Source organism: the organism of the source record quoted next, unplaced genomic scaffold (assembly GCF_019419815.1).
Source record: "Pyrus x bretschneideri cultivar Hongxiangsu unplaced genomic scaffold, Pyrus_bretschneideri_v1 Contig28, whole genome shotgun sequence".
Taxonomy (NCBI): Eukaryota; Viridiplantae; Streptophyta; class Magnoliopsida; order Rosales; family Rosaceae; genus Pyrus; species Pyrus x bretschneideri.
Window position 1 is genome coordinate 1,116,064 of NW_025999590.1, and position 21,404 is coordinate 1,137,467.

At 38.1% G+C, this 21,404-nt stretch overlaps 3 protein-coding genes and 1 non-coding gene across 7 annotated transcripts; all 4 read left to right on the plus strand.

Annotated features, from left to right (window-relative positions):
- Window positions 1-3,529: 3,529 nt before the first annotated feature.
- LOC103927484 (E3 ubiquitin ligase PARAQUAT TOLERANCE 3) lies at window positions 3,530-8,882 on the plus strand. 3 transcript variants are annotated; one of them, XM_048588465.1, is made up of 17 exons: window positions 3,530-3,778; window positions 4,039-4,123; window positions 4,248-4,317; window positions 4,455-4,597; window positions 4,723-4,793; window positions 4,895-4,973; window positions 5,062-5,192; window positions 5,363-5,533; window positions 5,612-5,809; window positions 5,907-5,947; window positions 6,146-6,236; window positions 6,318-6,516; window positions 6,642-6,773; window positions 6,888-7,593; window positions 7,996-8,121; window positions 8,375-8,718; window positions 8,789-8,882. In XM_048588465.1, the coding sequence occupies exons 1-14, from the start codon at window positions 3,610-3,612 to the stop codon at window positions 7,567-7,569; spliced, it is 2,262 nt and encodes a 753-aa protein (XP_048444422.1). In that variant the 5' UTR covers window positions 3,530-3,609; the 3' UTR covers window positions 7,570-7,593; window positions 7,996-8,121; window positions 8,375-8,718; window positions 8,789-8,882. The 3 variants fall into 3 exon arrangements, with proteins under 3 accessions (XP_048444422.1, XP_048444421.1, XP_048444423.1); XM_048588464.1 differs by having other exon boundaries at window positions 8,375-8,882; XM_048588466.1 differs by having other exon boundaries at window positions 7,996-8,086; window positions 8,375-8,882.
- A 4,764-nt stretch (window positions 8,883-13,646) lies between these two features.
- TRNAD-GUC lies at window positions 13,647-13,718 on the plus strand. The gene has a single exon. It is a non-coding gene; the product is annotated as a tRNA-Asp (tRNA).
- On the plus strand, window positions 13,718-17,428 carry LOC103927486 (peroxisome biogenesis factor 10). 2 transcript variants are annotated; one of them, XM_009336412.3, is made up of 11 exons: window positions 13,718-14,146; window positions 14,230-14,261; window positions 14,369-14,458; window positions 14,698-14,792; window positions 14,905-15,109; window positions 15,274-15,343; window positions 15,443-15,521; window positions 15,842-15,972; window positions 16,188-16,279; window positions 16,529-16,617; window positions 16,722-17,428. In XM_009336412.3, the coding sequence occupies exons 1-11, from the start codon at window positions 13,939-13,941 to the stop codon at window positions 16,822-16,824; spliced, it is 1,194 nt and encodes a 397-aa protein (XP_009334687.2). In that variant the 5' UTR covers window positions 13,718-13,938; the 3' UTR covers window positions 16,825-17,428. The 2 variants fall into 2 exon arrangements, with proteins under 2 accessions (XP_009334687.2, XP_009334688.2); XM_009336413.3 differs by having other exon boundaries at window positions 13,734-14,146; window positions 16,535-16,617.
- Window positions 17,429-17,671: 243 nt separating this feature from the next.
- Window positions 17,672-19,678, plus strand: LOC103927487 (40S ribosomal protein S3-3). The gene is made up of 6 exons (XM_009336414.3): window positions 17,672-17,829; window positions 17,949-18,096; window positions 18,217-18,388; window positions 18,896-18,950; window positions 19,053-19,184; window positions 19,307-19,678. Exons 1-6 carry the CDS (start codon window positions 17,794-17,796, stop codon window positions 19,478-19,480), a joined length of 717 nt encoding a protein of 238 aa, XP_009334689.2. The 5' UTR covers window positions 17,672-17,793; the 3' UTR covers window positions 19,481-19,678.
- The last annotated feature ends 1,726 nt before the right edge of the window (window positions 19,679-21,404 follow it).

Below are 21,404 nucleotides of genomic sequence, written 5' to 3' on the forward strand. Positions count from 1 at the left end.
TGATGTACCTACACTGTGGTGCTAACACTCATGACTCAACGTCTGAACGACAATGAATGCAATGTTAGATTATAATTGTTAAAATTTATAAGGTTATAGTTAATAACACAAAATAACATAATCTTGTATGTCAACATATGATATTTTTCATCAACGTGAATCCAATACAAAAACATTAACTTACAATCACACGTTTATCAGAGCTCAATTAACAACAATAATTAGCAACTAACAGTAACTTCACAAAAAAAAATAAGGTATTAATTTATATTATATTGATTCTCTAATACAGATGGATTTACTTGAGTCTCGTCTTGACTAGAATTATGATTAATATAGTGTTTGAAAGTGGTGGTTTTGGGCATGTGCAATAGGTGTCTTTGTACAAGGCCTAAAAGATGATATCATCTGCACAGGCTCTGTATTGGGAGGGATCACTCCACATCGAACTTTAACGATTTAAACCATCTATTTTGTAAGTCTTGCTTCATAGATCATCCTTGCAAAAATTCAATTCAATCCTAAAATCATTTGTCCATTTAGTCACGATAAATTTCAATGTTTCTTAGACTGTAGTGTTCGTTAATTTCTTTGAACTCAATTAGATGCCTCAAATATTTCTAATTTGGCTAATATTTTTCAAAGATGATTTATAAGGTGCAACTTGAAACATAGATTGTTCGGATCGTTAAAATTCAATGTCCCCAGGGGGGGTGGCACAAATAATCCCCATTTAAAAAAATGGGGATCTCTTCCTTTAAAATGCTCAGATCATGTACATATGGATCAACTTGGTTTGTGGCAAAAAAGCTTCAACTTGGAGAAATTTTCGAAGTTCTGCATGTGAAAGAGTGAAATATGGCCTCCATATGCATACGAGAAATCAGTTTTATGTTTTTAGTTTGGTTCCGACTTTGATCTAATTTTGTTTTTATGTATTTTGTTTTCATGATGTTTGTTGACTTGAACCATAACTCAAGCAATAATACTCCATTTAGATTCCTTATTAATACAACGTAGACATATAAATTAGCTTTGTAATAAGAATTTTATACACTAACCTATTTACTACCTTCTGTACATGACTCTTAAAACTCAAGGTCGGCCTGATATTTGATTGTTGAGATGAACATCACTATTAACCTAAAATGCCAATTACGTGATTCAATCTATAGTTTTCTGGCCAAATTGGACTTTGCTGCAATTCAACCTGGGATTTGGACATGCACGCCGACGTACCACGTGAAACACCACCATGTATGTAAGACAAAAGCACGAATAATATTCTCACCGATCACCATGCATGTTAAGTTGCAGTCATTGCAGATCCAAACAAGGGACATTTAATATGCAGTAGCTTTCAAGTTTAATATACGATGATTTTCTCGTACAATTGCTGTCGACTCACATCTCCGTCACACTTTCCTTCGCCATTTTGGAATGGAGTATAATAATAATTGTGCTTTTGTGATTTGTTTGGTTCATAAGAGATTCTTTACTATGTATGATGAAAAGGAAACTTGAACACTCGCGTATCACAATGTTTTCCAACTGTTCAAAAGTTTGAGAAGCTGAGAGCCGACCACTGAACGTCTAGTCTTCCCCATGGCCAAGGCTGTCTTTTTTGGTTGTCCTAGGATTTTTATTTTCAACCTGGTTTCTCAAATCAAGGTCGAGAACCGTCTGTAGGATCACGAGCAAATAAATGCTTGTGAGAGAGTCGAAAAGCTCAAAATTTACGTTCTTGGATCTCAGAAAATCTTGATTGATTTCATGCCAATTATAAAATATATACAGAGGTATTTGTCGATTCCTCCAAACTTGTAAGGAGTTGCTAACTTTCTCCCAAAATTTTAATTTAGCCAATTATTTCCATGAACTTTTATAGTTAGCCAACCTCCCTCTTGAGCCCCCAACGTTAGATTTTGAAGATTTCCAATACAATTTTCTATCAATTTTGGTCACATGCAAATGTTCGAAGGCAATAAAGTAATTTTGTCCTTAACGTGGACAACAAATTGTTTTTTCTTTTTCTTATTCTCTTTCGCTAGTTTTTTTTTTTTTTTTTTTTTTTTTCGGCCAAAAATTCTCTTCCATTAGTTGAGTCCTTGCACTTTTTGTTTGAATTAGTTATGGGAGTCCAATTAGTAACTACAAAGTTTGGCTCTGCGCCCAATTTACCAAAAGAAAAGTACCCTTTTGGTCTCATACAGTTGCCATGTATTATCTGCATGACCAAGATTGATGCAAAATTAGATGAAAATTTTCAAAAAATCCAATGCTGAAGTTTTGGGAGGGGGGGGGTGGTTGGGAAGGTAGAATTGCCTTTTTATAAAAAGTTAAGGTGGGTAATCAACTAAAATTAATGTTTAGGAGAGAAATAGGTAATTCTATACAAATTTGAAGAATTAATAGATAAATAGGTCAATATAAATATTCAAAGACATACTAGTTTTTTTGTATATAGCGACGATACGAAATACACAAGGTTAATGAATCTACTAAAACTCACTCATTATTGTCCACAACCAAGGGTACAATAACAGAAATTATATAGTTCGAATGTGTTCATCAAGTTTGAATAACAATGACAAAGATTTATTCGTACACTTGGTCATGTCTTCGGTTGTTTCCATTTGTCAATGTCTTGTTTTACAAGAAAAAAGGGTCTGTTTGTTTCTATCTTCTATCTAGCAAGCAAGGGAAAAGGGTGAAGAAATGAACTAGGTCAAATTTGGGACATTTCGTTTTGGGCTTCAGTGAAAATTACAGACCCATATGAATAACAATGTGGGCCGACTCAAAATTCAGGTCTTACCCATTTAAAATTGTAGGCCTTCCAAGCATAAGCGGGCTTCTAAATGACCGAGGCCCGCCAGACATAGGCTGATTGTTAGCCGGATATATGGCCAATTTAGCTCGAAAATTAATCACGGGAGTAGGATTCTCTCTGTTTTAAATTTTCTTTCCTCCAGCCGCCTTCTCTCTCACTTTTCTTTCCCTATCTCTCTCTCATTTCTATTTTATTTTATTTTATTTTTTTGACAAAAAAAAAAAAAAAAACCAGTCTACTGCTAAAAGGCTGGAAAATGTCACATATGGTAAAAAGTGATGCATATGAAAAAGTGGCACTGAAGAAGTCACCGTCAGCCATGGCTAATCAATGCAGACTCTCGTCGAATAATTTCTTTTAAAGTAGCATTACACTTACCATTTACCTGTACCATCTTTTTAATAGACGTAGGGTTCACTAACGCATGTGGATTCCATCTTCATTAGAGAGAGTAAAAATGATGGTACAACTAGATGGTAAGATTAACATTTTTGTTTCTTTTAACGTTTTTCAGTTTTGTAAACTTCAAATCAAATTTTTAGAAACTTTTTCTAACGAAAATTTGCTTTGGACCTTCACTTGTTTCTTTAGGTTAACGTTTTGTTTTGGGCTTTTTTGTTAAACAAAATGTAAGCCCAAATCATAACCTTCGCACGAAGCAATTGAAACTTTCATACAAAATCCCGTATACAACCCTCGTTCTCTCTCTCTCTCTCTCTCCACTTTTCAACTTGATGATCCGAAGCCTTTGACTCCACCGACAAGACTTCTCCGCCATGGCGATCCAGTTAAAATTCAGAAGCTCCGTCAACTTCGACGCGGTCGCCATCGACGGCCGAGCCTCCATCTCCGTTCGTGATCTCAAATCCAAGGTAATTCGCCACAAGAACCTCAACCTCTGCCAAGACTCCGATCTCCTCTTCTCTGACGCCGTAACCGGTCAAGGTCAGCTCTCTCCCGCCCTTTATCTTTATCAATAGCGTTTTTAGCTTTCAGTTTCTTGTTTTGTGTTTGGTTGCCGAGAAAATATCGATTGAGACGTTACAATTGGACATGAAGTATTTTGGAATTGTGTTTTTGTCCGTTTGGTTCGGAAACGCGTTAGAATTACAGTTTTTGTGTTTGGTTGAATGGAGTTGGAATTAGGGTTTATGCATATTGTTAGCTACGTTTTCATATGCCTTTCGGTTTCGGATTGATTGCAGAGTACAACGACGAGAATATTCAAATTCCGTGTGGTTCAAGCGTGATAATTAAGAGAGTTCCTGCAGGATCAGTACATGTGGATCTGTAAGAAATCTATCTATTTGCTTTATAAATCCATGCACGTTTTTTATTGGGATGCATATTAATTGGCGATGAAAGTTTGTTTATTGTCTCGGAATTTCGATTTATTTTTATGATCTTTTTACAGGCCTCACTTCAACTCGTGCCAGAATCTTCATAGCAAGGACTCTGTCGACGATAAATCACTTGTTGCAGCGGTTTGTTTCTTAAACGTTGCGCTCGCATTTGAAGTTGCAGACTTGCATTTGGATGGTTCTTAGTCACATTTGAAGCTCTTGTTATATGTTTGCCTGATTGTTTATTTAATTTCTCTTATGTCTTTGGTGTTTCGCAGAATGCTGAGACTGTTGACTTTGATGACTTTGGGGTTGACTTGTATCCCATTCCTAAAGAAACCGTTTTCAGTTCTGATTTGGATCCAGAGAAGGATAACTTCATCTATGATTATCAACCAAATAGCGATAACTGCATCACAAGGTTTGATTGGTTCTTTTAATATTTATTCCCTAATGGTGTATGATTGTTTATTTTAATACTTCGGATATATGAATGTTCGGTAAATATTTGGTATTTATGCTGTGCATTATTTCAATTTGTATTAGGTATTCGGAGCCCGCTGTGAGAGGATGCCTGAAACTTGAAGCAAGTGGCATTAGTGATGCTATTCCAGGAGGTATGTGCTTTGATTACAAACTTCAGGGGTTAGGCCTATGTTTGTTACTTGTATTAGTCTTTTCATGGGTTAGGCTTACCATTCTGAATTTTTTTATATAGGTCATGCACACAGTGGAGTTGAACAAATCATAGTGCCTACAAAATCAAAGCCTGAAGAAGATGACATGAATGTGGAAAGGTAAGATATGCATTTGTTGTATCGTCTTATTGTTTTTCTGGTTCTTCGGTCTCAATGGTCTGACTTGTTTAATCTCTTGTAAATGAAGGGTGGGCAGTGCGAATCCCCTAGATACAGGGCATGCTAATTTGTCAACAGAGCTGAAATGCTCCCTATGCAATGCATATTTCAAGGAGGCTGTGATGATACCATGCTGCCAGCATAGTTTTTGTGAGAAATGTAAGTCGATGGTCTGATAGGTTTCCATCTGATGGTTTACTGTTGGGTAGTTTTTGTGAGAGATGGGGTGCTAGGTATTAGGATAGTTTTTGTGAGAGGTTGTGTGTAAGGTATTAGTAATTCTGGGCTGTAATCTGAATGTGATAACTTATGCACATTTTTGTGTCCAGGCATTTCTCAAGTGTTGCGAGAAAAGTCCAGATGTCCGAAGTGTTTTTCGACCAAATGCAGAGTAGAAGATTTGCTCCCGAATGTTTCTCTTAGGCAAGCAATTGAGCATTTCCTAGAATCCCAAAATTTAATCACTGCTCCAGATAATGATTTTTACCAATATGCTCCAGGTAGGAGTTCCGCATATGTTTATTCTGACCTACCTTAACCCTGCTCCTGTGTTTAACTAGTTATTAATGTAAAAACAGATGGAGAATCTGGAATTCAAGCCAAAGATGTGTCTCACGGCAATAATTTTTTACACAGAGAGCCAGAGGTGCCTCATTCTCCTGAAACAGGGACAGGATCTAATCATTTCTTTGCAGAATCTGCTTTTAACCCTCCTTTCAAAAAAGATGTTAAACCTGCAATCATGAAAAAAAGGCCACCTTGGGTTTCTTCAGAAGGTAGTATTTAACTTGGTCCTTTGTGACATTGCTGGAACTTTATCCGATTCTTGTTTTGGCATGTATCACCTTTTCTGACAATCTTCCTATTTACCAGGTTGTGACAAGAGCTTCTTGGAGAATGGAAAGCACAGAAAGGTATCCATTGTGAAAGTAGACATGTGAAAATTCTCATTTTTTTTTTGTTGGAACAAACTTCTAGTAACTCATTGTCTGGGAACTTATTTTAGGTTCCAAGTGCTAAGACAACAAATGCTATTTTTGGTTGTGTGACTTAAATTTTTTAATTTTTGGGGTGCATTGTTTGAATGTCTATACCTGTCTTTATGGGATCAGGGGAAACGTACCTGTTACATGTGTGGTTCTACAGACCATTTCATAAGAGACTGTCCAGTTGCTTCAAGCCCACATCCTATGCTTCATGCAGGTATGAAATAGGAGTTGCACACATTAATTTGTAGTTGCCATGAACTGTCGCCTGTGATGCTTACTAATTTGTGGATTTCAGGAAATGCAATATTTCCAGGAGCCATGCCAGGTTATGTACCACCATACTGGAATGGGGCTCCCTCACCTTGTGCCATGCCCTTTAGAAATCCATATGGAAATCATGCGATGACGGCGTTTGGTGCAAATATGGTCCCTCCTGCTCCTTATGCTGTTCCTACATACATGCCATCAATGTGTTACTCATTCCCTTCCTTTGGGTATGTTTATTTTCATCTTGAGTTGATTGCTGTACCTAAGAAATTCATTATCATCGGTCCTCAATCATGTGAAGTATTCTTCATCAATTGCATTATATTGATTTTGACACCAAACCATCTTGCAGTGGATACATGAGGATGAGAGGTGTTGCTCCTCTTCCAGGGACTAGCAAAGACTGCCATTTAAGTCATTTGGAATCCTTGGATCTTCATGGTCGGGAAAAGAGAAGAAAAGTTTCAAATGAGAATTTGAGGAGGTGAGTCGATATGTATCTGTGGTGATGCTGTCTTGATCTGAAATAATGTTTTGATTATCGTTAGTTAATATACCTGAATTTTAATGACTAATGAGTGGTTTTGTCCTGCATCAGAGAACAATCTCATGATTGTGACGATGACGAAGACCATGACTTAAACGAGAGACATTACTATGATGGGACAGAAAGACTACATGACCACAGATCTTGTATAAACAGGGAAAAGAGCATAAGTTACTCTGAGGAAGGCTCTACTAAAGGGTCCCAGAGGCAATATCGGCATCACAATCACACAGATGATGACAGGCTCGCAGTTGATGGTCAGTGGAAGAGTTCCCGTTTGGTGGTTGATGGTAGAGCTCCAAAGCAGTATCATTGCACGGAAAGATCAAGCTCAGAATTAGACGATGTGCCAAGTAGCTCCGGTTGCCATGAAGAGAGAAAGAAACACCACCATAGAAGCTCCAGAAAGCACAAGGATCGAAGAGAGCAGTGTGGCAGTGATTCCAGTTGGAGTCATCATCGAGATACCAAAGATGATAACAGAAAAGGGATCGAGCATGAATCCAAAAGGCACAGTCAGAAATATCGCAGCCACTCAGGATCTGGTATGGATCAAAGTGGTTCCAGCGATAAGAAGTTGCGGAAAGTGAGCAGTCACAGTTCTAGACACTCTAAGCTGAGTGGAAAGAGTAATGTTGACGAGCGGAGTCATGACAGGTGGAAGATGGTTAGTGGGTCGGATGAAGATTGTGGAGAAGGTTATCAGTATTCTAGACAGAAAAGAAAACACTAGAAAACATCAGGACTGGTTTTTGAGGTAAATTGTGTAGATGAAGTCGCATGTCTAAACTTTGATGTTCTGTATGGTACTCTTTCGTTTCAGTTAGATTGTATTAATTTTGTTAGTTTTAGCTCCATTCTTGATAAAACCTGCTTATACTTGTTGAAAGCAACATATTTAGTGCACAGTAAACTCGGACTTGTGTAGGATACTTCTTGATCTAATGCCAATTCTCTGTTTATACTTGTTGAAACAGATCTGATTGATTCGGCTTTTGGACAGTAACTATTTGTTAATATCTGCTAACCCACCGCTTCACTTTTTAAGCTTGATCATAGAGGGAGAGGCTAGCATACAAAAGTTTTAACAAGAGCAGGAATTCTTGATGTAGTCATAGACTTGTATGCTTTTTGCTCATCCAGGAACTTACTTTTGCAGACATGTTAAAGCCGGTTGAAGGTATGTTCTCTTTCAGAGGAAAAAAAAGGTACAGAGACAGAAGCCATAAAACCAGGGGGATTAGAACAAAGTGAGTTGGATTTCGCTTTCTACACGTGGATTATTGTAAGTATTTTTTTCAAACTGTTTGGAGTTTTCAGTTACCTTAGAATTTTTTTGGTCCGGACTTAATGTTAAAAACGGAAGATTATATTGCATATTTTGTGAATGTGTATTGATGAGTATAGTAAGAATTTCATGTTTTTAGCGTCGGTTTCTCGGCCTGGCAAAGACCAATTGTAAAGGGATTTTACATGCCAGATTCCGTCACTAAGGTAATGCGTCGCTAATAGTAAATTGTTTTTCTTTCTGTTTTCAGGTCAGATATTTACTTTCCTTCCCCAGGAAGATGCAATTGGACCCAATGCAGTCGCAACCCAACAGTCCAACGCAGCAATATTTACCAACTACTGCACAATTAAGAAGCTGCAAAGAAAGACGTTGACAGGAACTGCAAGTTTGCCACAAACTTATTCGAACGATCAAGGGCTTGATCGATTAAGGGCGATGGACAATATCAACCATCCCAATATGAAGTACCCCACCAGTCTCGCTGGCCCTGGATCCCCTGGTTCCTGCAATAAGAAGTGGTCGCAGAGATTATTTCTACGGTTCTCACTTATTCATGGACAACCAAAGCTAGACAAGAGGACTCAAAAACGGGTACGTTCTGGTTGCAGTGTCTCAAACTAATCATTCGACGCCGCAACCTTAGTGTCTCCATTTCGTGCAGGTCCTTACAGGGACTTGACATGCATGGACACTGAACTTGAACTGAAACCCTAAGCAATTAAAAATCTACGACAACAAGGGAATCATTCCGACTATCCTTGGGAGAAAATTAAAATGGTTTAACCTGATTTCAACTGTTCTAACAAGAAAAATTAAAACCTCGAGCTTATTAAACTGAAAAATTATAATTACGAAACCAGTGACAAAGATTAGCTAGGACCCCCACTGGCGGCGGAGTTCCTTCTGCCGGTTTGGTTTTCTCAACCTCATAATGCCAAATGTACCCGTCCGGGTAACGCACTCCTGGCCAGGCTCCGGTCATACAATCTTCGTTCAACCCCGGTCATAGTTTGGGAAAACATAAAACACTATTCATCGAAGGGCCGATTCCGAAAAGCTTTTGCATTGGTTTAAAGTGCTTTCAGATTACCAGAAACACTTTCTAGTGCTTTTCCAACGGTATAATTTCAAGTAAAATCATTTGAACTAAGAAAATAAAAGGGTATATAAAACTGACTTTAAAAGGTTCCAGCTTCTTGTTTAGCTCATCTTCTAACCCCGGGCTCATTACCTTGTCAAGCTTGGCTTTTTATGCAACTGAAACCTGCTTAAATTTAAGATAATACTCAATTTGTTAATTGAAGAAAATGGTTCAATGACAGCCTTTCTTATAACTTGTTGGCTTTGTAATACGACTAAAAGTCAGCAAGTCTTGAGTTTGATCGGGAAAAGAAAAGAAAAATTAATAAAAAAAGACTTTAAAATTTTAAGTTTTAATTAAAAATTAGGGAATTGTTATTGGCATTTCAAAAATTTCATTCTACACTCTAAACTTTTTATATTTGGAAAGAAAAATATACTTGTGAGAAGTGCAGAATGAGATTTTTGGAGTGTCAATAACATTTCTTAAAAATTATCCTATAACTTTATTTAAAGATAAGGACAAGAGAAAGAAAAAAAAAACAAAAAACAAAAAAAAAAAATCTTTCAATTGCATAATCCTTTAACATAATCCAAGCATATTTTATTTCTTTAAAATTAAAATTTTAAATTGAAGTGGGTTACGTTCTATTCAGAACCAAATATGGAATGGTATGGTTGGGAGGGAGTCGGTTAGGTGTGGGTTGGTTTGGGGTAGGGGTGGGGCAACATCATTGACAACATTGTTGGACTCATCACCCATTTTTCTAGTAATGGTATTGAGCTATTAGTTATGCATGATTTTAACGGTGTAGACATTGACTTCTATCATGTTTTTTTATATTTTATTGCATTTTGGTGAAATAACTTGAAAATCTGAGACGAATATCAATCATTAAGTTTCATAAACAATGTAGTTTTAAGTTTTATAAACAGTATAGTACCATTAAATTTCATAAACCATGTAGTAAGTTTCATAAAAAGTTGGTGTGAAGGGGCGCACGGACCAATGCATCATTTTTTTTATTTTTTATTTTTAAATATTAAAGTTATGTTTTTTTCATTAAAATTTAAGTTTTTTTGTAGTTGTCATTTTTATTAAAATTTAAGAGTTTTTCATTAAAATTTAAGTATTTTTCATTAAATAAAGTTATAGCATGATTTTTTTTTATTAAAATAAATTTATTCCAATTCTTTTTTATGAAAGTTCTCATAAAAAATGGTTAAATCAATTCAATCTATATATAATGAAAATGGAAAAGGTGAATAATGATTTTGGTGTCACCAAGCTTCAACAAAAATATTTGGACAAAAATGTCTCAAGATAAAAAATTTCAAAGACATCCCAAAATAATGCATCAAATAAGGTAGGGGTATTTTTGTCATTTTAACAGTATTTTTTTAATAATATATTTTTTTGTGTTTTTTTTAATTAGTATCTCACAATATGCTAGCAATAATGTGATTCAATTTCTCTATTTTTAAACACGTTCTAAATATCTTAAGAGGCATGTAATTCTTGTTATAAAAAAGGTCATTCGCACACAGATAATAATGTGATTAAATTAGTTGTCAAATGATTGTTTTTTTTTTTTTTACACATTCAAAATATCTTAAGAGATGTGTAATGCCAGCTATAAAAAAAGTCATTAGCATATGGATAATAATGTGATTAAATTAGTTGTCAAATAATTGTTTTTTTTTTAATAAACGATATTATCTACACTAAAGGGGAGGGGTGAGCTTAGCCTCACAATTGGCTAGCAATAATGTGATTTAATCAGTTGTTTATTAAATATTATTTTCTCTATTTTAAACACGTTCTTAAGAAGTATGTAATGCTGGTTATAAAAAAAAATCTTTCGCACGCGGATAATAATGTGATTAAATTAGTTGTCAAATGATTGTTTTTTTTTTTTTTTTTTTTAAGGGGGAGGGGTGGGCTTAGCCTCACAATGGACTAGCAATAATGTGATTCAATCAATTGTTTATTAAATATTATTTTTTTCTATTTTAAATATGTTCAAAACATCTTAAGAAGTGTGTAATGCCGGTTATAAAAAAAATATTTCGCACGTGGATAATAATGTGATTAAATTAGTTGTCAAATGATTGTTTTTTTTTTTTTTTCAATAAACGATATTATCTACACTAAGGGGGAATGGGTGAGCTTAACCTCACAATGAGCTAGTAATAAGTGATTCAATCAATTGTATATTAAATATCTTAATGTAAATTCTATAAAGACCGATTTTGTTATGTGAATTCAGCTGCTTTAATTAATTTATGAGGGTTTCTTCTAGCATGATCGAAGATAATTCATTTAGTTCAAATATTTGACTTTCTTTTTATCAATTTACGCATATAAATACAATTAAAACGTGTAAGTCGCGCATAGTACGCAATGATTCAAAAAATATCTTCTGCACGCGTGTGAGCGCGTGCATAAAGGCTAGTTGTAAGAATAAGGCAATAAGTTCAAGTTGTGACCTCATCATATAAACATCCTCTTTGAAGTCTATTCCTGCTATAGTGATCCACATCTGTTATTGCTGCAAATCCAAGACCATTTATTTGTCAATGAACACAGGTTAATGGGGTTAATTTGCAATCTTGAATCCAAAAATGTGAGTTTAGGCTAGTTGGATATGCAGTGTGCCTGTCTTCTTGCACATCACCATTTTTGTAAATTGGAGTAGTCTAGACTGTCAACATATATAGAAAAGAAATGTGAATCAGGAGATCAACATTACATACGTATGCCACGAAGAGCTCGTCCAACATTGAGAGCAGAAATCAAAGATAGTGGTTCTTTTGAAACTTTTCACATACTTTCTCAATTTTTGATCGTCAAATCGAATGAATAGAAAAAAATCTATAACAAAAAATTAGCAAGGGTGTCTAAGAAGTAAATATGAGTGTGAAATCTCGTTCCCGGATTTCACTATTTAAAATTACGTATTTTCGTATTATTAATGTCAACGCATTTACATTTGCGACGCATAATTTTTTTAGTAAAAGGAAGAAAACGCCCTTAATGGACTAAACAGAATTTTTTAGGACATATTTGATGTGTATGTATTTTTTCATTTATCTTTATGTATTTGGATAGTTGTTGTTGATGCGAGCGCGTGAGCGTAAACAGAACGTAATTTGGAGATATAACGAATGAGTTATTAACGTTTAAAGTTGAGGGCATTTTTTAGTAAATTTAACCTTCATTTCTAGAATGCTCCAGCAAAGTCTAGAGCAGTAAGGAAGTGACACGTGGACAACTGAGATGAAAAGAAAAGAAGAGAAATGAGAGAGGAAATGGAGGAGGCAGCCAATTAGAAAATGGGGAAGATGATGGGCGAATGGGAGGAAGGGAAATGAGAGAAAGGAAGGAAAGAGAGAAGGGGGAGAGGAAGCCCAGCAGGTCGGGTCACCGATGGACTCGCGAACCTAACGACAAATTGTGATTCCCAACGCAATTTCTAGCATTTTTCTGGTGATTCAAGGTTTGCCATCACCTGGAAACTAATCACCATCATCCCCTCAGCAGTTTACACCTAAGAATTGACTAGGTTTTGTACCCGTTTTACAAAGAAATTCACGATAGGTGTACGGGGTAGACAGCTACAATTCTGCCATTTGGGAAAACGACACCATCGACTACCACCATGGTTCGACTCCTAGTGAGGCAGGGAATAAAGCCCAAACAGGTTTAGGGGCGACAGAGTACCGGAGGTTACGGATCGAAGGCCACCATTTTTAGGGTTTTCGGCTGATCGAGGAACTTTCAGAGGGTTTCTTGGCCAAATTGGCCAAAAAAGTGTTATTCACATACTCGTCGAATGTTCCTCATGATGTTGCATGCCTGTTGTGTGGTATTATGTTGAGATATAGTGATTTATGTGATGATTGTTCGAGTGTAGTGAAGGATGAACTACGAATTACTTGATTCTTGTTTAGGGTACGTAGGCAATCTAATAAAGAAGTTAGATGCAGCCATAAAGTATACAAAAAATTATTGGGATTCGATTCTCAAGTTGTGCTTTGCCATATCCCGAAGGTGGGGTATGATAGATACAAATGTAATTAGTGATGTCACGTGTCGATTTTGAATGTATGTCGGAATCGGGGCGTGACAATGAGTATGTGAATAACACTTTTTTGGGTCGAGTGTGAATATCACTATCCAACTAAAAATGAAATCTACCACAAAGTGGTATAGTGGTTAGTGATGAATTATAGACCCGTATTTCACACAGCACATCTTGGGTTTAATTATTGGCGTTAGTGAATCACACGATGTTGGCCAGGGGAGGCTGAAATGTCTCTATGAGTTTTCCCGACCTTTGGAAAAAAATAGAGAGAAACTAAAAGGATAAGCTATTTATAAATCACGATTAACTTTAGTGGTTATAAAAAAGCTTTATGATTCTTACAACAAACAAGTCGTTGTAGTATAGTGGTAAGTATTCCCGCCTGTCACGCGGGTGACCCGGGTTCGATCCCCGGCAACGGCGTTGATCCTTTTTAATTCCGACGACATTTGCTACTCATTTTGCGTCAATACGACGTCGCACTGGTGTTTATCTTCTTCTTGTTTCATCTCTCTCCCCTCCTCGAAAACCAAAGTCTCTCCAGTCTTTTCTGTGTTTCACTTCCATTCTTCAAATTCAATTCTCAGCCTTTCACGATCCCCGTATTTGGAATTGAGATTGCATTTACTGACACTGGTAGCATATGGGTTGGAACGAGGCACCTGGGTCGGGGCAGCAAACCGGCCCGAGCGGGGGAGAACCGGGTCCAAGCAGCATCAGCAGCGACCCGGGCGCGGCACGGCGGTTCCCGCCGGCGGCTCAGCCGGAGATCATGAGAGCCGCCGAAAAGGACGACCAGTACGCCTCCTTCGTCTACGACGCTTGCCGCGACGCCGTCCGCCACCTCTTGGGTTCGTTAATTGCTTATTACGATTTCAATCAAGGTCTTAATTGAGCTAGTCAGTACTAACATTCGGCGTTTTGTGTGTTTTAGGTACGAGAGTTTCTGTAGCTTACCAGAACGAGGTTGGGTTCTTTTCAAAGTTTTGAACTTTAACCCCTGGGAATTGGGATATTTACAGTTAGCCTCCAACCATGGAGTTCTTCACTCTATCTGTTTTGGGTTTTGGCAGACGAAGCTTCTTGGGCAAGTGCTTTATTACGTTTTGACAACAGGGTCCGGCCGGCAGACACTTGGGGAAGAGTATTGCGACATCACTCAGGTTGATCCACTTGGCTTCTAATTATCTCACATTTGAAATTCCTTCTTACTTGTGTAGTTGATCCGAACATGTGCTCGGCTAAATGCTCTTAACCGATTGAGCTACGCACCTTGTTTTATTAGTTGCTTAGGTGATTCTAACCCGACCTCGGTTGCAAGTATAAATGCTATAAACCAATTGAGCCATAAGCGCCTTGCTTTGTTACTTGTGTAGTTGACGCTTGATACTTGTGTTTTCAGGTTGCAGGACGTTATGGACTGCCTCCGACCCCGGCAAGGCGGGCACTTTTCATTGTGTACCAGACAGCTCTTCCTTATATTGCAGAACGAATTAGGTTCCAACTCCCCACCCGCTTTTTATCATCTACTTATGTTATTTTGGTGTTAGTTTTAGCAAGCTGTGACTGTGAGTGTACTCATGTCTGTTTTCGAATGCACCCTACACAGCTCTAGAGCTGCTAACCGTGGCATAGCCCTTGCTGATTCCGAAGTGCTCTATGGCTACAGTGCTTCATTGAGCAATGATGCTCAATCTTCTTCAACTATTCATGCTTCAACTGCCTCTACATCTGGGCCATCTGTTTCAGCTTTGAGAAGATTAAAAGAGAAGTTCAACGGGTTATGGATTTCGTTAGTCCGGCGATGGCCTACGGTAAACTTATCCACCCCTTATCTTTATTTATAAGTTGATTGTTGGGTGGAATTTATGCTATCATGCTTGGCTATCTTTCTGTGTCACTGCTTTCGATTGGTGATCGTATAATGTGGATTGAATGCCTTTTGTAGTTAACATATCTGTGATGATGGTCCCTCCAGGTGCTTCCTATAGCTCGAGAATTTTTGCAATTGGTTATTCGTGCTAACCTCATGTTCTTTTACTTTGAAGGTGATTCCTGCATTTAGAGGGTTCATGTATTGTAGTGTAAGTTCTAATAGTGAACTTGGGGAAGAAATTGATTTTCTTGCTGTCGTTGATTCTCTGCAGGCCTTTTCTACCATATATCAAAACGAACAGCAGGTATTCGTTATGTGTTCATCGGAAAACCATCTAACCAAAGGCCCAGGTATGGAGTTCATATTCTAATGGAGTATCCTTTAGTTGCTTCTGTAAGAAGTTTGCACAAAAGGTTTATCATTTGTTGATTACTCCTTCCTGCTAGTATCAGCAAGTTCTTTCACCTGCACTTGCTCTCTTTTATGAGCTATATATATCACAGATTGAGCATATCTTAGCATTCTGGTGCTCGTAGTTTTCACATTGATGATTGAAAGGATCGGCAGTCATCTGATTTGATTTATAAAAGTAAAACAGATTGAGCACTTCTTAATTGTATAGCAATTCGTTATCCATAAAATTCAGACTCGTTTGATTGATCCCATGCAGATACCAAATTTTAGGCGTATTTCTATTGATTCAGCTTTGTATCATAGCTGCTGAAGGACTGAGGCGCAGCAATTTATCCTCTATTTCAAGTTCAGCTCGTCAGACTTTTGGTACACACCAAACTTCTGCAGGTCAGTATGTTCGTAACCTTTTTATATTTATTATCTTGATTCAGCCTGTGAAAGTAATATTGCATATCTTAGGTAAGAGAATAAGTTGAGCCGAAATAAAAAGCGACAATGTTAACTTCAAACATGGTTTACCATGCAGCCAATTTTTGTTAGAATACATGTCATTGAGTGTCTTTGTAGCTACAACTGCAATATGTAACCTTGATTGTTTATAGGTCGAGATTTGCCTGTGTTAAATGAGGAAGGTAATTTGATATCTGCGGATGCTGCCAAGGGAAGTTGGGTCTCTGAATCTTCAGCTTCAGAGGTATACATTCCGAACTTTTTCTCTCTTTTGAGGGTAGTTGAATTCTTATTTTTCCCTTTGGTTGCCTAGGCGTGTTCTTGTATAAGATAAACCGAGAACATGAACAAAAATACGAAGTTAGAAGTATGTGCGAATAATACTGCAAAACAACTTGCTAAGTTGGTTCGAAAGCTGGAAATCATAAGCGTAACTATCATGAAATCTCTTTTGAACAATGTAGTTGACTTACTCGATTTTGTTGCCTCCTAATCTCAGGCCAGCGGGACCAGCAAATGCACACTCTGTTTGAGTAATCGCCAATACCCAACAGCCACACCTTGCGGTCACGTATTTTGCTGGTACTGTCAAGTTTTCATTTTCATTACTCTCTCTCTCTCTCTCTCTCTCTCTCTCTCTCTCTCTCTCTCTCTCTCTCTGGTTTAATAACATGCTCTATTTGCAGGAGCTGCATTATGGAATGGTGCAACGAAAAGCCAGAATGCCCTCTCTGCCGGACTCCCATAACTCATTCGAGCCTAGTTTGCTTGTACCATTCAGATTTCTAGCATTTGATCGTGCCATCGTAATCAACCACAGCATTCGCCATTCGGTAAACAGAAACAAAAAACCGACTTGCAGTGAAGCAACTTGTCCTCGAATTATATGATAAATAGGTTAGGAACGGACGCACCACCTATGTGCCTTTTAGAAGTTAGAATGGTGCCTATAAACCTGTAATGTCGTCGGCACGCAGTTGAGTTCGCATGTCACCTGAGAAAATGAAATACTTCTCCCCGGCCTGTTGTGGCCGCGCTTAACCGCAGTGTTGATATTTGATGCAGTTGTAATTTTTCTTTTTACAAATGTTATTTTGTTCTAAATTAATCTAAACTGCATCAAGGAAAATTGAAACTCGGGTGCACTAGTAGAGCGTATTCACTCTATCCAATGAGATCGCACTTATGTACGCAATGAAACTCGGGTACTTTTTTTTATTTTTATTTTTTAAAATATTAGAAGTAATATTACTATTTTTAAGTTACACTTAAAAAGTGGAGGGGGCGTTTTGAGTTCAGAACTCATGGTTGAAGAAGACGACCTTATCCATAAGGGGTGGATATAACTCAAGTATTAATTTTTCCTTTTTGACAAGTAATAGAATATCCACGAGCGTTTTAATATTCTACACTAATTTATATTAATTATTTAACCTATTAATGCTATTGTTTGTTAAAAAATAAAACAAAATTATTAGTTATGTACATTTGACAAGGAAAGAGCTACTTGTTGGGCTTAGCCCACCTATTTTACCAACAAAAAAAGAAAGAGATAACGGGCTCAACTAAATCTCATCCGTCTAAGTTCATGATCACGAAATGGACCGTCAGATCACCCTCTTCCCTCCCCTCTTTATATACCAAACAAAATGTGCCAATCAAAGCCTCTACTGAAGCAAATTAGGGTTTTTTCCAAGAAAACGCCGAAAGCGCCGAAGCTCAGTGTTTCTCTGATCTCCTCCGATTTCACCCAACAACATGGCGGCTGCTACCCAGATGAGCAAGAAGCGAAAGGTAAACCCTAACCCTAGAACGCCTCAGGACCCTAATTACCTATTTCGCATCATATCAAATCTCAAATTATTATACAGTCAGACAATCAATCAGTCGTGTTTTGTTCTGTGATTTGATAGTTTGTGGCCGACGGAGTTTTCTTCGCCGAGCTGAACGAGGTTCTGACCAGAGAGCTGGCGGAGGACGGCTACTCCGGCGTCGAAGTCAGGGTCACCCCTGTCCGCACTGAGATCATCATCCGAGCCACTCGCACTCAGAACGTCCTCGGTAAATCTCACTCTTGATATGTAATTCTGTTTGTTAATCGAATTTACTGAGATTAATTTTGATAATTACGTATTAGTTTAAATATTTATGTATTTATATGTGTACCTATATGTGGAATAGGCGAGAAGGGAAGGAGGATTAGGGAGCTGACATCTATTGTTCAGAAGAGATTCAAGTTCCCCGAGAACAGCGTCGAGCTCTATGCTGAGAAGGTGAACAACAGAGGACTCTGTGCCATTGCTCAGGCTGAATCTCTCCGATACAAGCTCCTGGGAGGCCTCGCTGTTCGCAGGTACAATTCATTTTTCATTTCTGTTATCTCAATACAAAATTCATATAATTATGTTAGAAAGAAGTCATCTTTTCAGCGAGTAGGCTATGATGTAGTTGTTGCCGACCTCGTGTCTGAGGATGACGAAAATTGCTCATTCCATCTATATTTTGTTAGCTTAGGATTGATAAATTCATGTTCTTTCCCGGCTTTGGTTATTGGATGGAGAAATTATAATCATTGAATGGTTCAGAATCACACGTTACACCACACGGAAGGCAATCAGCATTGTTTTTTATACTTTATGCCCGTAGCTCGTTGCCCGTGAACCATTGGGTTGATTTTATCAATGCTCAAATTAAAGCCTTGTTGGAGTTTGTCAGGCTTCTTGTGCAACTGTTAAGGTGCTTGGAGTTTGGGATATTTTCCCACATCTTTAAGAGTTCTTGAACTACTTTCCGTTTACATATAATTATCCGACGATATGATGACATGTTGTGTTGTTACTGAGATATTTTGATGTTATAGGGCTTGCTATGGTGTGCTGAGATTCGTCATGGAGAGTGGTGCAAAGGGATGTGAGGTATCCCTTAAGTCTACTTTTGTCCTTTTCAACAATTAATGAAGTCTTTTTAGTCGGGGTGTTGAAATTGGCTCCTGAAATCTAATCTTAATCTTTTTGCAGGTTATTGTTAGTGGAAAGCTCAGGGCAGCACGTGCCAAGTCAATGAAGTTTAAGGATGGGTACATGATTTCCTCTGGTCAGCCCGTCAATGAGTACATTGACTCAGCCGTGAGGCACGTTCTTCTTAGACAGGTTAGCTTCTTCTCCTACCGATCTTTTGTTGCAACTTGCAAATGAAGCGATCCTGTGATTTTTGCTTATTTTCTTTTCGACAAGTGTAGTTAATTGTGTCTTTGCTCTGGCAACTGCAACAGGGTGTGCTTGGTATTAAGGTGAAGATCATGCTTGACTGGGATCCCAAGGGCAAGCAGGGACCGATGACTCCATTGCCTGATTTGGTGACCATCCACACCCCCAAGGAAGAACAGTATCTTCCCGTTCCACCCGCAGCAATCAACATAGAGCCAGTTCCAGTTGCAGTAGCTTAAACTGAGTTAGTTGTTTGGGTCTGTTTTTCCAACGACACTGCTATGTAGCATTATGTTAGCAAACAGGTTTTTGTTGAAATCAGGAGAGGAAGAATACTATTTTGTTATTTGATAAACTCCTCGGGTTTTCGTATTTCGGTTTTGTTCACGTTACTTTTGTTTTTAAATGAGTGAAAAATGATGGTGAATTGCCTCTGATATCTGTATCTTTCAACCCACTTGTTATTAGAGAAATAAACTGGAAACATTACACCAAATTGATTTGTTCTTATAAACTGATTTGTTCTGTGTATCGATGCATTTCAAAGAGCGTCGATCATGACCGAAAATAAAAACCGCAGACTCCCGCAACGACAGCGGAAACACAAACAAGATCAAAAGGCACAGTGGAGACGATGTTGATCAAAAACAAAGTCTGGTACCTTTGGAGACGTACACCCCCCAATAACCTGACCACCTTGTTTTCCAAATTCTCGAAACCTTTGCCGCCAAACCCGCCGTTGGGGCCAGCATTCTTTCGAACCAACGTGCACGCGCATGGTCCTTAGTTGCCCTATTACATTTTGACTACGATGAGCAGCCTTTGGGTAACTATTGTAAGAAGAGGATATCGTTCACTAGGTTCTAGCAAAGGTCTCCGAAGCGCTACGAGAAAGATGAAGTATGACGTGGACAATTTATGCTTCGAATGAAGTGTTTACAAGGCTTCGCGATCATAGATAAGTGGTTGAATCATGCAGTTGAGAGTAATTTTTTTTTTTTTGGTCAAACGATGGATTTGTTAGATTAGGGAGCTGAGGGGTTCGGACCCACGCCGTGGTGCAAGGGCAACTCTCCTCTTCACCACTGTGGTAGAAGGCTACTTGCTAGTTGAGAGTAACGTTAAAGAGTTAGACATCAGCCTTTGTACTCATCACAAAGCATGGAACGCCACCGGCAGATACGCCATGCCGCAGACAGTTTTCAGTACAAAATCTTTAACCACCCTAAATTTTGGAGAGTGTAAGAATAAAGGACAAGAACATGAGTTCCACAAGTCTTCCATATATATCTTTGAAAACTATGCCCCTCGAATACGTGCATTTGCACGATCACATGAGATTAATCTGGGTGTCCTAGCGAGTGTTTGTCCCTTACTTCATGTGGTCTACGGAGTAACGCTAAACTTTCGAGCTCGAGCCCCAAATCCTTGGAGGTTATTAGGTGTTTCCCATTCAATACCGTTTTACATGCTCTGGAAACGCCAGGATTAAAGTTGAAGCTATAAATATTGAATCATTTAGATATTGAGCTAGTGATAGATTTCACTTTGGGATGCGCGGCATTGATATTTTCTCTTGTCAAACACTTAGAAATCTGGAGTTGTCCAATGCATGGTTTCTAGGGCAATGGCTTGAAGACGTCAGCTCAGGGTTTCCTCCCCTTAAGAGTTTGGTGTTACTCAGATTCCGGCAAATGGTTGTCATCCGATGGCGTAGACATAATCAGCATCTACAACTAGTATTCTGTGGATGCGATCATGGTGCTGGTGGTTGCGTTGTGAAGGCCAAGATCAATACTCCAAATCTACTTTCTTTTGTTCTTAATATTTCTCGTTCAAATCTCCGCGTGTTTTGTGATTTGTTGTCCAACTTTTCCTTGAACGCTCCAAATTTACTGGGGGCTGCAATCAACTTCAACTTCAGCTTTGAAGAAGAGGATTTTTACTGATATGATAAAAATTTTCAGGAATTTTATGTACCATTATATTGTTTGATTGATATAATTTTTGTTGTTGTTGTTGAATGTTTAGGTTCACATCTTTCCAGAAGATGTGAGAAATAGGTACCCTTCACCATTGCCTCTTCTCGAGCATCCTAAGGTTGTGACAAATTCTTCAACGGCGGGGAGAGATTCTGACTTGAAGGATTCCTTGCGGTGGATG

Bases quoted from the DNA above. Each gene is read 5' to 3' on its own strand.
- LOC103927484 (XM_048588464.1), top strand. From the start codon at position 3,610: ATGGCGATCCAGTTAAAATTCAGAAGCTCCGTCAACTTCGACGCGGTC. The intron at 4,794-4,894 runs GTATGTGCTTTG...TTTTTTATATAG, and splicing joins TAGTGATGCTATTCCAGGAG to GTCATGCACACAGTGGAGTT. The intron at 6,517-6,641 runs GTATGTTTATTT...ACCATCTTGCAG, and splicing joins TACTCATTCCCTTCCTTTGG to TGGATACATGAGGATGAGAG.
- LOC103927486 (XM_009336412.3), top strand. From the start codon at position 13,939: ATGGGTTGGAACGAGGCACCTGGGTCGGGGCAGCAAACCGGCCCGAGC. The intron at 14,793-14,904 runs GTTCCAACTCCC...CACCCTACACAG, and splicing joins TATATTGCAGAACGAATTAG to CTCTAGAGCTGCTAACCGTG. The intron at 16,280-16,528 runs GTATACATTCCG...GTTGCCTCCTAA, and splicing joins CTGAATCTTCAGCTTCAGAG to TCTCAGGCCAGCGGGACCAG.
- LOC103927487 (XM_009336414.3), top strand. From the start codon at position 17,794: ATGGCGGCTGCTACCCAGATGAGCAAGAAGCGAAAG. The intron at 18,097-18,216 runs GTAAATCTCACT...TATGTGGAATAG, and splicing joins TCGCACTCAGAACGTCCTCG to GCGAGAAGGGAAGGAGGATT. The intron at 18,389-18,895 runs GTACAATTCATT...TTGATGTTATAG, and splicing joins GGAGGCCTCGCTGTTCGCAG to GGCTTGCTATGGTGTGCTGA.